This window comes from Canis lupus, chromosome 19, assembly GCF_011100685.1.
Source record: "Canis lupus familiaris isolate Mischka breed German Shepherd chromosome 19, alternate assembly UU_Cfam_GSD_1.0, whole genome shotgun sequence".
Lineage (NCBI taxonomy): Eukaryota > Metazoa > Chordata > Mammalia > Carnivora > Canidae > Canis > Canis lupus.
In genome coordinates, this window is record NC_049240.1 from 19,086,683 (window position 1) to 19,100,993 (window position 14,311).

General features: G+C 34.7%; 1 protein-coding gene across 7 annotated transcripts in view; it reads left to right on the top strand.

The window, feature by feature from the left end:
- TRPC3 (transient receptor potential cation channel subfamily C member 3) overlaps nt 1–12,044 on the top strand; it is a 64,930-nt gene extending 52,886 nt beyond the window's left edge. For 5 of the 7 annotated variants that reach the window (XM_038564748.1, XM_038564750.1, XM_038564752.1 and 2 more), the window contains 2 exons: nt 8,264–8,339; nt 11,181–12,044. In XM_038564748.1, coding sequence (XP_038420676.1) covers nt 8,264–8,339; nt 11,181–11,323 — 219 coding nt within the window. In that variant the 3' untranslated portion in view covers nt 11,324–12,044. The remainder of the gene's footprint in view (nt 1–8,263; nt 8,340–11,180) is intronic. The other 2 variants (XM_038564749.1, XM_038564751.1) reach the window with 1 other exon arrangement.
- The last annotated feature ends 2,267 nt before the right edge of the window (nt 12,045–14,311 follow it).

Sequence of the window (14,311 nt, forward strand, 5' to 3'; positions counted from 1 at the left end):
TAAAATCTCTTTGTTATGCAATCCATGAGTGATAACAATTGGTTTAGTTGTTATGGATTTTTGTTTCATGCAGTGTGATTATAATATAATATTCTCTAGAGGAAGCAATATGAGACATTCACATTAAGCTTCATTCACACTGAACTTGAGGGCACATTCAGGACTCCCACTATAATGAATGGTCCTTCGTTCTAAGGTTATAAAGATACAGTCCTTGCCTTCAAGAATCTCTCCTCTGCAGTGGAAGGGTGGGGTTGAGTGGGAGGGAAGGAAAAAAAAGTAGATGAACTTTCACACTCTGGTGTGGCTATGTGGTATAGGTAAAACATAAATAAAATGGTATGGGAACCTAGGGAAACCCAGAAGAGGGGAATATTTGAAAACTGGTCAAGTAGAAGAAGCAATTTTATTCTATTCTCTTAAGAACAGAATTTGGGCCAGTGGTTGGTTAGAAGGTACAACGAAGCAGATTTAGTGCAATACAAACAAATTGTTTTTTAACTGCTATAGTTGTCTAAAAATAGATTAAATCAGCTGTCTGGAAAGAATAATAGGCTCTGAATCATAGATGTTTATTCAGAGGCTGTACAATGGTGATGGGTCAGGGTGTCTCACAAGTGAATGGTCTGAAAATATGAAAAACACATGACTTCCAGCGTTCCTTCCCTTTTTAAAATTCTACTCTACTTCTGAGTTCTTTTTTTAAATCAGTCTACCATATAATCATGCTTTAAAGAATGCTAATATTCAGATTATGGAACTACTGATGAGAGTCAAATTTGGCTTCTCTGGTATTAAATGAGAAAATGAATGTAACAGTACGTGAGAGAGTGCTTCACAATTGTTAGTTGAATTTGAATCAGTGAAAAATAAGCAAGTGAGAAAAAAAGCATTGATGCCTTTTAGGCATGAAGGGCATGCCCATATATCCACCCACCCATATTTCATTACTTCTCCCAGTCTTAATGGAGAGTTGAGAAAGGAAATCAGATTTGTTTGCAAGAGATAGTGTTCAAGGTAACTACTATCTAGGCTTTCCATACCCTAGACAGAGAAAATCCATAGTCTACTACAGAAGTTGCAGTGTCTTCATTAAAGAGTGATTCACAGGATCATACCAAGAGATTTTGATAGTTCCTGGAGGTTTGTGAACTGAGGAAATTATTCAATAGACTGCTATTCCGTTAGTTAGTAACTTGATCAAGAGGGGAAAATGATGAATCTGTTATTGGTCAATTTAGTTTTTGGGTACTGGCTTCTATTAAGGAATCAGTTGAAAAGCTAAAGATAATATTTATAATGGTAATTTTACATGTCACGTGTGAGTTTTACAATCCTTGCCTATACAACCATCATTATTAAGATTAGTTAATCAAGATTTGCTTTATAAAACCATACATGATAATGAGAGCATAATAGTTATATTAATTGAACACCTATGTAATTTACCTATATATCTCTTTAACAATGTAGATTACAACATTTCCATTATACAGATTAAGTTGCCAAGGCTCCGCAGCTTGTAAATAATGGAGTCACAACTCAAATCCAGGCAGTTTGCTCTTGCAGCCCACTTTTTTATTTTATTTTTATTTTTATTTTTATTTTTCTTTTTTTTTTGCAGCCCACTTTTTTAACTGCTTATACAATATACTGGCTTGGGTTCATGAGACAAGCTACCTAGTAGAATGGAAATAGCTAACATTCACCCCTTCTCTGAACTGCCCGTAATTTTGGAATTCATATGAATCATCTTTCCAACATAAACTAAAGGATGGATTATTACCAGGTAGTGTCATGTGTGAAATCATTGAAAGTAATTTCAATCCAACATTAGGGGTCTTCTTGCCCTATAGAGAAGCTCAAACTTAGTACAGTGGTAGATATAAATATATTTAAGCTGTAAATATTAAGATGAAATTTCTTTAAAAAGTGAGAATTTTTATGGGATACATGGAAAACTTAAAACACCCAATTTTAAAGGGAAAAATGTAAACCTGTAACCATAATTTTTCCCATAGGCTAAAGATGAATGTATCTACCTATTTTCCCTTCAGAATTTAATCTGAGTGATGCTGTGCGGTGTTTCTAGGGAACCTGTACTCTATTTGAATTTTTAAAATATTTTATTTTCCTATCATCTTCCTTTCTGTCAGTAAATATAACTTTTCATAGATTTTTTTTTCTAAGCACAGTTTTAGATAATGTTAAATATTTTAGGGTGTATTATACTAGAGCATGTGGGTAGCAATAATGTTAGTCTTAAAATTTTATCTTTATAAATAATACTAGCAAGAACTAACCTCTTCTAAGCAGAAATTCTGCTTTTATGGGCATTTGTTGATTTAATCTGTACAACCTCTGAGTTTTTATTACCCCCATTTTTTATATGGGAAAATGGAAGCTTAGAGAGTTAAGCACCTTAGGTTCACTCAGCTAAGAAAGACCTATTCATATTCAGAGATATTTTTTTTTTACTCTGAACTCATTCTGCCTCATTTTAATTTTTAAGCAGTTTCATTTTTTGTAGGGATAGATTTCCAAATAACACATTTCTGAATGGTTCTCAACAAGACTCTTACAAGCTCTGAATTACTCTCAGTTTATGTATTAATTACAGTTTTATTTGTAAAAGTGAAAAGTATTTGTCTGTTTATTATAATGGAAGGGCTGTTGCTGCTGGAGATGGAATAATGCTCAGGCCCAGGCTGGTGAGGCCCATCAGTTTGCTAGGCAGCATCAAAAACCTACTCAGAAGAATGTTTTATATTTTAAATTTTCAAGCACAGGATGGCACCACAAATATCTTGTTAGATATCTCTGCCACTACCACCCTTACTTACTTATTACTTATTTATTAAAAAGATTTTATTTATTTATTGCTGAGAGACACAGAGAGAGGCAGAGACATAATCAGAGGGAGAAGCAGGCTCCCTGTGGGGAGCCCAATGCGGAATTAGATCCTAGGACCCAAGGATCATGACCTGAGCCAAAGGCAGACACTCAACCACTGAGTCACTCAGGTGCCCCTACCATCTTGATTTAATAAATGTTAACATTTATTTTGCCATATTCTTTTTGGATCTTTTTTGTAAGGATTTTTTGATTCAACAAATGCCCCTACCCTATCACATTAGCCTTCATCTTTCCCCAGCTACCTTCACGATCTTGAAGTTCTACTGTGTTCCTTCCTTGTATGCTTCTATATATTTACTACTTATATAAGTATATTCATACCTTTATGTACTAGTTTTACGTGTTTTTAAAATATGCGTAAATGAATATGAATAGTATACTACATATTCTACTCTTTTTCCATTTATCTTTATGCTTTTGAGAATTACCTATATTGATACATGTGTATCTTGTTTTTCATTCTCACTGCCATAGTATAATATTCCATTTTATGAATAAACTATTTTTGTTTATTCATTCTTCTATTGATGAACATTTCACTTATTTTCCTTCTTTGACTATGATAAATAATACTATAATGAGCATCTTAGTAAATATCTCCCTTGGCACATTTTTAAGTATTTTTATCTGGATGACATACCTGGGAGTAGTTATATCAGTTTACATTTCCAGCAATATGGTACAGGAGTTTCTCACTGTTCTCAGAAGTACTTGGTATTAACAGGTTTTTAAAATTTTGCCTGCTAAAAGATGACTGCTCTGTACATCTTCAAAAATGTTGGTATCATGGAAGACAAAGGCCAAAGAATTGTTCCAGATTAAAGGAGACTAAAGATAAGTAACATCGGAAAGCAAAATTGTTCCTCAGTTAGAAAAACGAGACCAAATATGGACTATGTATTTAACAGTTCTTGACCCCATGTTAATTTTTCTAAAGTTTGATCACTGTAGCATGGTTATATAAGAGAATATTCTTGTTCTTTGGAAACACAAGTATTTAGGGATAAAGGGACATGATGTCTGAAAATTACTTTCAAATGCCTTTGCAATATAACAATAATATAGACAGTGAGATAAAGCAATTACAGCAACTTTTTCACACTGGTGAATCTAGGTGAAGAGTATATGTAAATTCATTTTACTTTCAATTCATCTGTAGATTTGAAATTTTTTCAGAAGAAAAAACTCATAGGTGTACAAGTATTCATTATTGTAATTTACTCTTCTCTGATTACTAGTGAGATTGAACATCTTTTTATATGTTTGTCATTCAGATTTCCTTTTTTGGTGAATTTAAATTCCTTTTCCTAATTCTACTTAGCCATATGTCTTCCTTATTGACTTTTCAAAATTCTATAATATTCTTCATCCCAATTCTTTGTTGGTATGTTTCGCAAACAACTTCTCTCACTCTTTGGCTTGTCTTTTAACTTTGGGTAATGGGTTCATTAAGGAGTCTCAGTCTATGAATGTACAAAACGACTTTTTTTTTCAATATTTTTCCACTAACTGCCCTACTTTGGATTGTTCTTTTCTATTGGGTGGAGGATCCCTTTATAAATCTTGTCAAGACTCCATAACTTTAAAAAGTATCTTTTTTTGCAAATAACGAGGCAGTTTTTTTAAAAACCATGAATCTCCAAATCAAATCTAAAGCTCTTCTCCTTACTCCTAGAACAAGCTAAACCTTTCCACGTCTTTAGTGGAAAAAGGTTGTGGTCTGCTTTGTATGTACCTCCCCCTGCTAACTCATCAAGGTGCTAATTCTTCACTTATATATGTGGAGGGGGAAGGAGAAAGAAGCCAAAGAGTTAGCATCTTTTCACTTGACTTAGCTGTGAGTGCAGCTTCTTCCTGTCACTACTGCTCTAACAATGATCAAGTTTAAATATCCTCACTGTGGCTAGGACTCATGTGCTGCTTCTGTAACTGGGTTGGGGGCATGTTTAAGGGTTTGAAAAGACCATGTTGGCTGCTTCCCCTTTGCACAGTTCCTGAAGCAGAGATCTGGTTCTGATTTAAGGTTCACATCCATCATCCCAGCCCCATTTATTGAGTAGACTCTCCTTTCCCACTGATGTGTATTACTGCCTTCCACCCAATATAGTGGAAATATATGTTTGCCAAATAATGGAAGTACAGGTTGACCCCATGGCTGGTCACTCTTAACTGAGTTCTTTTTTCTTCCTGACTTAATTGCCAGGAGCAGGTCAGCAAGTTTGCTGGAATCGGCATTTAACTGGGAGCAGGATGGTAGGCCTTTTGTTTAGGCAACTCTAATCTTTATGAGGGATTACCCTGGCTTTCCTCTTTCCTTTAGCTTCTGGAGAATGGAGGTGCACCATCTCCTTTCCTCCCAGAAAGAGTGAGAATAACCTCTCCACCCCAGAAGCTCATGATCCCTCCCAGGTCTTAGTCCTTTTCCTTATGTGGAGTAAGGAGAGAAGAGAATTGGTGGTAAGTACTGGTCTAGTGAATCTCAGTAAGCCTCAAGGGGAGGTGGCTGACTTCAACTGCTAGTGACACCTTAGTCTTAGGCCATAGAATGCTTAGCATCCTTTCTTATCAATTTTGGATTTATCAACAATTTCAGGACAACCAGAAAAATCCCACTTGACATAAGGTTACATTTCATTGGTATTCTTTCCTGTATAAAAGTTTCAAAATGTCTCAGTATAGTCAGATGTATTCATCTTTTCCTTATCCTTTCCTTTAGCTTTTTCAAGAAATATTTCTCTGTTCCTTTCAAAATGTTGCTTTTCACATTTAGATCTTTGGTCTATTTGACTCTTTAAAAATTTGTTTTATTTGTGGTATAAGGTAGAGATCTGATTTTAACTTTCCCATAAGGATAGTTCTTGTCTCAGTAGTTGAATAGTTTTTTCCTTCCCATGATTAGTATTACTGCCTTTCAAGTTGCTTTAGCTGATATCCATTTCTTTGTATTTTCTTTCTACAGGAATCACCTTCACTGTTCTCTAAAGTCAATTAGACCCCTGACATGTCTACTCATCATAGTGAATTGTTCCAAGGATGTTTTATTAGAGAAGGAGCTGTGTTTACTAATGCATTCCTAGCATTTAGTATAGTACCTGGCACAGAGTAGGCTCTCAACAAATACTTATTGAATGAATGAGCAAGTCCAGGCCAAGATCCACTCAGCTGTGAGTCTGCCCTAAAGTCTAGATTCCACAGAATTCGATAGGTTTTATATTTTACTGTGATTGGTAAAATGGGCTTTTCCTTTCCAGTAGCATAGTCTTTCTCGATCTGTTATTCTTTGAGATAGACATTTTGAATATTCCTAGATTTCTCCCTTTTCTTGAGCTTGGCACCTAATGGGTCATTTAGCTTCACAATTTCTAATTCCTTAAAATTAAGGTATATTTTCTGTCTTCATTTTAGCTCAGGCTTTTCCCCCACCCCTTTCCTTTATTTTCTTAATGTGATATTTGGTATATGCACAAGAATGTGCATAATAATAAATTTTAATTCGATGTATACCTATGGAAACCATGACTTGCCTAAGAATGGTAACATTATCTGTCCATTGCCTCTACGTAGGTACTCCTCCCTGGCCCACCCCTTGCCTCCACCAAAGAGGTAATCACTAAGGTAGAAGTCTGGGTATCTCATCCTCTTGCTTTGGTTTTCTTTTCAAATATAGACTTATGATATATAAAAATATTCCTAACAATGCATTATGTAGATTCATTTGCTATTGAGCTTTATAAGAATAGTTTCATACTTTGTGACGTCTGCAAAGTAAAATTTTCATTCAACATTTATGCTTCTAAGATTCATCCATACTGTTGTGTGTGGCTATGGCTCACTAATTTCATTATTTAATTTCATTAGTGGACACAATGACCTTACATTGTGTAACATACCATGGTTTCTCTATTCTCCTGTTGATATTTGTTTAGACTGTTTCCAGATTTGTATTTGCTACTTTGGACAAGATTACTATAAACACTGTTGTTTATGTCTCTTGGTCCACATATGTAGTTTTTCCAGGCTCTGTATCAAGGAGTGGACTTTCTGGGTGAAAGGATATGCAAGTGTTCAACTGTAACAGATAATGCCAAATTGCTTTTCAAAGTGATCTGTTTATACTCATACCAGTAAAGTGTTAAACTCCTCATTGACTCATTCTTTCCACATTTGGCATTATGAGATTGATTTTTTCCCTTTTTAGATGTGAAATTGTGTCTCCTTTTAATTGTAATTTGTATTTCCCCAAGAAAAGAATTTGAGATTGTTTTATATGCCTACTGACCATTCATGTTTCCATTTCTGTGTAAAATGGCTGTTTGTCTTTGCCCTTTTTTTCTATTGGGTTATTTGAGTTTTTCTTATTGAATTAAAGTTCTTCATATATCTTGGATCCAAACTTAATTCCTTATCAGTTGTAAGTATTGCCAATATTTTCTTCCAGTTAGTGGCTTGCTTTTTTACTTTCTTTATAGTAGCTCTGTAGACAGAAGTTTTCATGAAGTTTTAATAGTAATAAAGTTGAATTTATGAATCTTTTCTATTGTAATTGGAATTTTTTTATCTTGTTTGAAAAATATCCAGCTCTACACTGAATTTATAAATACATTCTCCTGTGCTTTCTCTTAAAGGATTTAGAAGTTTTATCTTTCACATTTAAGATGCATGTGGAATTAATTTTTGTGTATATGTTATGAAGTAAAGCTCCAATTTTATTTTTCCTTGTGGATAAACAATTATCCTGTAAGAGCATTTATTTAGATTGAAATATATTCACAATACATATTGCTATGAGAAGAAGGCATATAACAGAATATATGGTATTTTGAAAGCATAAAATATGCATATAGTAATTAGTATATATATAAAATTAAAGAGACACACACCAAAATAACTATCCAAAATGATTATCTTTGGATAGTGGGACAATTGATGATCTTTATTTTTTCTTTTCTGTATTTTCCAACTTTTCTCTGATGAGCGTATATTCATGGTTTTTTAGCAGTGAGAAATAAGGTAGTATTTATAGATGATAATATAGTGTCAGTACATCTTAAAGAGAAATCATTAGTTGAAAGAGAAACCATTAATTAAAATCCTCCAACTTAACTTTTTTATAGTTTCCTTCCATTCTAAACCAGGAAAATGTTTGTAGATTATGTAGTACATCTCAATAGAAGGTAAAAAAATGGTTAAGTTCTGAAATCTGGGTGAATCTTCTGTAAATAGTTATATAAAAGTTCTCTCTCTCGAGCTGTGTTTACTTTACAGGTATGTGAGACTCTTTGGAGAATAGGACCCAGGTTACTTATGTGTATCATTGGTGATATAATTATTTCTTTTTGATCAACAGCAGATAATGAAAAGACTTATAAAACGATATGTTCTGAAAGCACAAGTGGACAAAGAAAATGATGAAGTTAATGAAGGTAAGCATCTCCAACTCGAGAAACATCCTTTTGCAACTAACTTAATGATCTCAGGATACTTTAAAAATCCAATCGAAGGGATCCCTGGGTGGCGCAGCGGTTTGGCGATCCTGGAGACCCAGGATCGAATCCCACTTCGGGCTCCCGGTGCATGGAACCTGCTTCTCCCTCTGCCTGTGTCTCTGCCTCTCTCTCTCTCACTGTGTGCCTATCATAAATTAAAAAAAAAATCCAATCGAAGATTGATAGGAGAATCTTAGGTTACATTTCTAAACCTCTTTTAAAAGAAAAAGTTATTAAAAATGTCAATCAGAAACAGTTTATCTCTGATAAGAATGTCCTGATTCTTAGAATGTAAAACCTGCCATCTTTCTGGGAGCCTTTAAATTACATAAAAAGTATTCAGCAGTTTTAATTCCGTTGCAGTGAGTTCACGTGAGTGTTAACATTTTTCCAATGTTAACATTTTCCAATAGGATACTTGGGTGGTTGGTTCAAATAGAACCCATATTTCTTCAGAAAAATCTTTACTTTTTTTGTACAGAAAGAAATCTGTAACCCATTTTTCTCATCTGGTGTTTCTCTTTTGCCTTTCACTTTTCTCCTTGGCTCCTTATGTAAAGGTGCCTATTTTTCCAGGCATATCCTAGGCAGGGCATCTGTCTGTACTATAAAAATGTTTCACCAAAGGCTAGGCCGAAAAACAGGCCCAGAATTGGAAAGAAATCAACCTGGGAAAAATAAGTTGCCTTAAAAGTGGAAACTAGCTTCCAACAGTAATGAGATGCCACTAGATATATCTATGCTGATAAAGAGTAGAAAGGGCTAAACTAAATAAAACTGGTGATGGGCATCAAAGCCATTACCTGATGAATGCAAGGAATCTCTTAAAAATCTGGGTCAGACCACTGATTTGTGTTTGTAGAAAAGAAGTCAATGAACATCTGATTGAGGACCAGCAAAAATCCAATCATTATGCCCTAGAAACTGTCTCAGGGAGACAGGATGGAAGGGGATTGTAGTTTAGAAAGCGGAAATCTGATTATTTGTACAATAACCTCTCTGATGGGTGCCAATGGGGAGAAGAAAAAAGTGATAATGGGGGAATTGGATGGCTGACAGCAACAAACACAAATGAGCATCTTACATGTCCTTGTACCCAAGAGGAAAATGAGTTAATGAGAATTTGGAGCTTTGAACAAAGCTCTCACTAAACTATCATACAATTTAGCATTCTTATTTAATAAATAAACTGAAGTCCAAGAGATTGAATAGTTTGTGCTTCCTGTATCACATATACACCATATAACACTTCATAGTCTCCTCATAAGTCAAAAACAAAAGAGGAGGATATGGCAGTAGGAAGGTGAAAGGAGATCTAGTGAGTTTGTAGTCCAGATGTGATACTGAGTGGTATGAGAATCTATTTCCTTCAGCAATGACTGGCCTTGTGATTTCAAATTAGATCATATTGCCAGATGGGAAAGGAAGAAGCACTTTCTTTTTTTGCATAAAAAAGGAATCTGCAAATGCTTTATATGTATTCTTGTGGAATAATTAGAATTCCTATATATATATATAACATATAAATTGTTATATATATATATATATATATATATATATATATATATATATATATATAACATAGAATTATACTCTAAAACATCATAAAGGTGCCAGGGAATAATATAGAAGGTATGTTTTACGTGTGATTCTTTAAAAAAAAAAGCTGTAGAAATACCAGTAGTTTGAAGAATCATTTCTTAGATTCAAGATAAATCTCTGCCCAAAGTTTACCTTTTAATGTCAATGGCTTATCTACATTACAATCATTTGCAAAAGAATCAGGTTGTTTTTTTTTTTTTTTAACATTTCGTTTATTAATTTGAGAGAGAAAATCAGTGAGAGACAGAGACAGAGGAGCAGGGGGAGAGGCCGAAGGAGAGGGAGAAGCAGACTCCCTGCTGAGTAGGGAGCCCAATGTGGGACTCAATCCCAGGAGCCCAGGATCATGACTTGAGCCAAAGACAGGTGCTTAACTGACCGAGCCACCCAGGCACCCCGAGAATTCAGTTTTTAATAGCAAACTACATACATTCAAAACACTGCCAAGCTGAATTATGGGAAGAATTGATTTTTAATAGCCAAAAGTCTCCTATGGAGATTCTTATGTGTATACACATTGCCGGTGGTATCACATCTAAATTTAATTTCACATTGTTTGTTACTTCCTAATACTTTGGTTTTCTGTGTCCCACAAAATGTTCCTTGGCCCCAAGTTCACTACCATTCCCTTCCTTAATAATCACTCCTACTTCTTTTTCTTCCCTTCTCTTACCTCAAACCTGACTTAAAATTTACTCGTTCCATGTGAGTATTTGCCTATTAAACAGATTGAATCATCTTTAGTAAAGTTTCATTTTTCTAGGAGTTTCTTCCACCCTAGCAAAGGGAGATGAGCCATTTAGGTTTCAACCCTATGTCTGAGGGAACCAAAGGGGAACTCCCTATAGACAGGATGGTGATACCCTGGCTGTAGATCAGTTCGCCAAGAAATTGCCCTATGTTAAGAGGTGACTGAGCCACAGAATAATACTTCAGCTGAGTTTTACTGTTGAAAACATGGCTGGACTATTTTTATAGCTTTTGTCAAAAATCAGCATATTTATAAAGACTAATACTTCTTAAATATCTCGAAGGAAAAAGTTTGAAAAAACTACCTTGGACTTTATGAAGCAAATGTGTTCGTATTATATGAATTTGTGTGAATTTCACTCTTTGTTCTTTTCTAAATCCAAAGAGCAAATTACCAATGATATTTTTTAAATACAAATACTGTAGGTGAATTGAAAGAAATTAAGCAAGATATCTCCAGCCTTCGTTATGAACTTTTGGAAGACAAGAGCCAAGCGACTGAGGAATTAGCTGTTCTGATTCATAAACTCAGTGAGAAACTGAATCCTAGCATGCCAAGATGTGAATGATTCAGTAACCTGGAATAATGGCTTTGACTATAGCACAAATGTGGGCAATAATATTTCTAAGTATAAAATACTTGAAATGGTGTAAATTTTTAGTATTAACTACCTTTATCATGTGAATCTTTAAAACTTAGGTCTTAATGATTTTACTGTTTTATCACATGAAAATTGTCTTCATTTTAATTGTCTGCCTTGACATTATAAACAATGACATGCCAATGTATTTAAAGGCCCAGTACTATTACATTACTGACATTTTTGTCCACTTTAGAATAAACTCTATGTCTTTGTACTTACCTGTTTGCCTCCAAGAGACTGTAAGCTTCTGGGAGACAGGGACCATGTCTTATTCATCTTTGTGTCTCCAGCATCTAGTACAGTGCCTGGTACATAGTAGGTGCTCAATAAATGTTGAAACCAACTGAACGGAACTGCCAACAAAATACAAATAAAAATAAAAAGGCCATCACTATGTAGCATTCCTTCCCTTGTCCAAGTGCTGAAGAGATTTTTTTTTTAAAATAGAAACTAAAGAAATTTTATAACCGGCTATGACTTGGTAAGATTTTCTTAGAATTTTTGGCATCACTCATAAATCCTAGGACCTTTGAGCTCTGAATGAAGAATTTAACAATGAAATAGGTAAATAGAAAGTATACTTACAGTACATATCTAAGTTTCATGGAATTGTTCAAAACAACACATTAAAGATTTTTCTAAAGTATATACATTTTGCTTTCTGTCTTACATTTTCATTACATGTCAATAATGTGAATTTGTTTGGTGGAGTGGTAAGTTCTTTTAAAGTTAGGGGCTATGCAGGGTTGCTATTTTGTTATAACCTTCTAATTTCTGCCTCTGGTGCTTTAATGCTAAGTAAGATATCAACAGCTGACTTCTATCTTGCCCATTAGCTTCATTCTGAGTTTTAGAGGGTATGTGTATGGGAAGAACCAGGAAAGAGCAATGGCTGGCTACCTGGAAACACATATCCAAGCATCACCAGGTATGTTTCATTTCCCTTTGAGGCATCTCTTGCTATCATTGCTTACGATGATTGTCATCCTTTTTCTTATGAAAGCATTTCAATTACACTTTCTATACAAAATAAATGGTGATGAATCTGTAATTGATTTACTTTATAACTAAGCTGAATGTTGGTAATATCCATACCACCTCATGACTTTAATAAGAAAGGGGATACAGGCCAGGAACTTCCCTCCTCTCTTCTCAGACCATAAAACAAAGTATTTTTTTAAAAAACCAGCTAGGTTTTAATCTCTTGTAGAGTTCTACTTATCATCCAGATTCACTTCACTCTGTTTTTGTCAAGTCTTACAGGAATACAATTTATGATCATGGCTCAAGGATAGTTTTATGGGTTCTAAAAACCAATTAAATACATGATACTTTAAAAATTATTAATACCATATAGGAGGCTTTCTAGACGTGAAAACAAAAATTAACATTAAATGGTACTACATAAAGCTCTTTAAAGATAATTTCTTATTTTCTACTTTTGAAGAGTTAAAACAGTTAAGGTAAGAAAAGAACTTTATATGCTTTTGCTACCATTGTAGAATATTTCATTAACTTTTGTGCTATGCTGATGGTATTTTGTCTTAAACATTTTTCAGACTTTATGTATTTTATATTATACCTCAGAACTGAATAAAATATTGATTATTTTATTGTTACATGTTACTATAGTTTATATTGAAACAGTTAAGATGTAGAGTTTCCATAATAGACAATACTTTGAGTCTTCTCATGTTGTCTGTGATTCCAAGAGTAAAATATTTTATCTACAGCTATAGACCAGCATATTTAGTAATATTCCTAACTGGGATTGGAAACATGTTGAATGAAAAAGTGTCAGATACCTCCAAGGACATCCAGTCTAGGATCCTTTGAGTATTGAATGAAGATAAGCTCATGGCATCTATACCCTGTGAGAAAAAAAATATATATATTATATACATATAATATATATATTAGTCTATGCCTCCTACAACTATAGAGATATCAACATAGTTGTTTTTCCTTTATTTACTATGCTTTCATAAAACTGGTATGTTTCTGTTATTTCATTTTTTTTTCCTTCATAGTTTCTAGGTGGTAGCCAAGAAGGAAGATGTGATGCCAAGGTGTGGTGGATACTGTTGATACTGTTGATGTCCTGCCCAGATCATTTTTAGTGGGCCAGTGTATAGGCATCTCCCATATTCTGTGAGGGTTGGCTCCTTAGCAGTTCCCAAGTATCCCCTTCCCCAGGGAATTGCTCTCAAGTGAAAGGAAGCAGCCTTGCCCTGGATGTTATGCTTCCCCTTCTTCATGCCAATGACCAACTGACTGGGGTGGAAACAAAACGGCTGGGCCCTTGTTTCAAGGTAGGGCCAACTTTTTGGTGTAGTTCATGTTCTAGAGCTCCAGGAAGGGTTAGGCTCAGCCAGACTCCATTTGAGACCAAATCTGTGTGTTTAGCCTTTTTCTCTGTCTTACCCTGTTTCCCTTTCTCCCTTTCTGCTGAGAACATACCTTCAATAAATCACCACAACCAAATCTTGTTAGGCTTTGTCCCCAGTGAGCCCATTCTAAGACATGGGTATTACTGTGGCAATATAGGGACAAAGTAAGGGTTACTCTAGGTGATTACTGTCAAAATAATGTTTCTTTGAGGTTAATGATAGCTCTGGGCCAGCAAGTCCTTGTCCTACCCACTGTTCTAAAGGTTACATTGGGCTTGGTGGGGCACCTGGGAGAAGGGAACATTTTAACAGGACCAAAAACAATTTATTTAGCAAAAGACTAGGTATTTATGATTAATTAGAAAAGTATCAAAGTCCTATATCTCTTTTCAATTTCTCTGCTGTTCTTAGTTTTTTCCTCAGTTACAGATGAAGGAAAGGAGGCAACTCTCGAATTGCTTCTTAAGCTTACTGTTTAAAAATTTTGACACTTTGTGTTTCTGTATTAAATTGACTGAAGACC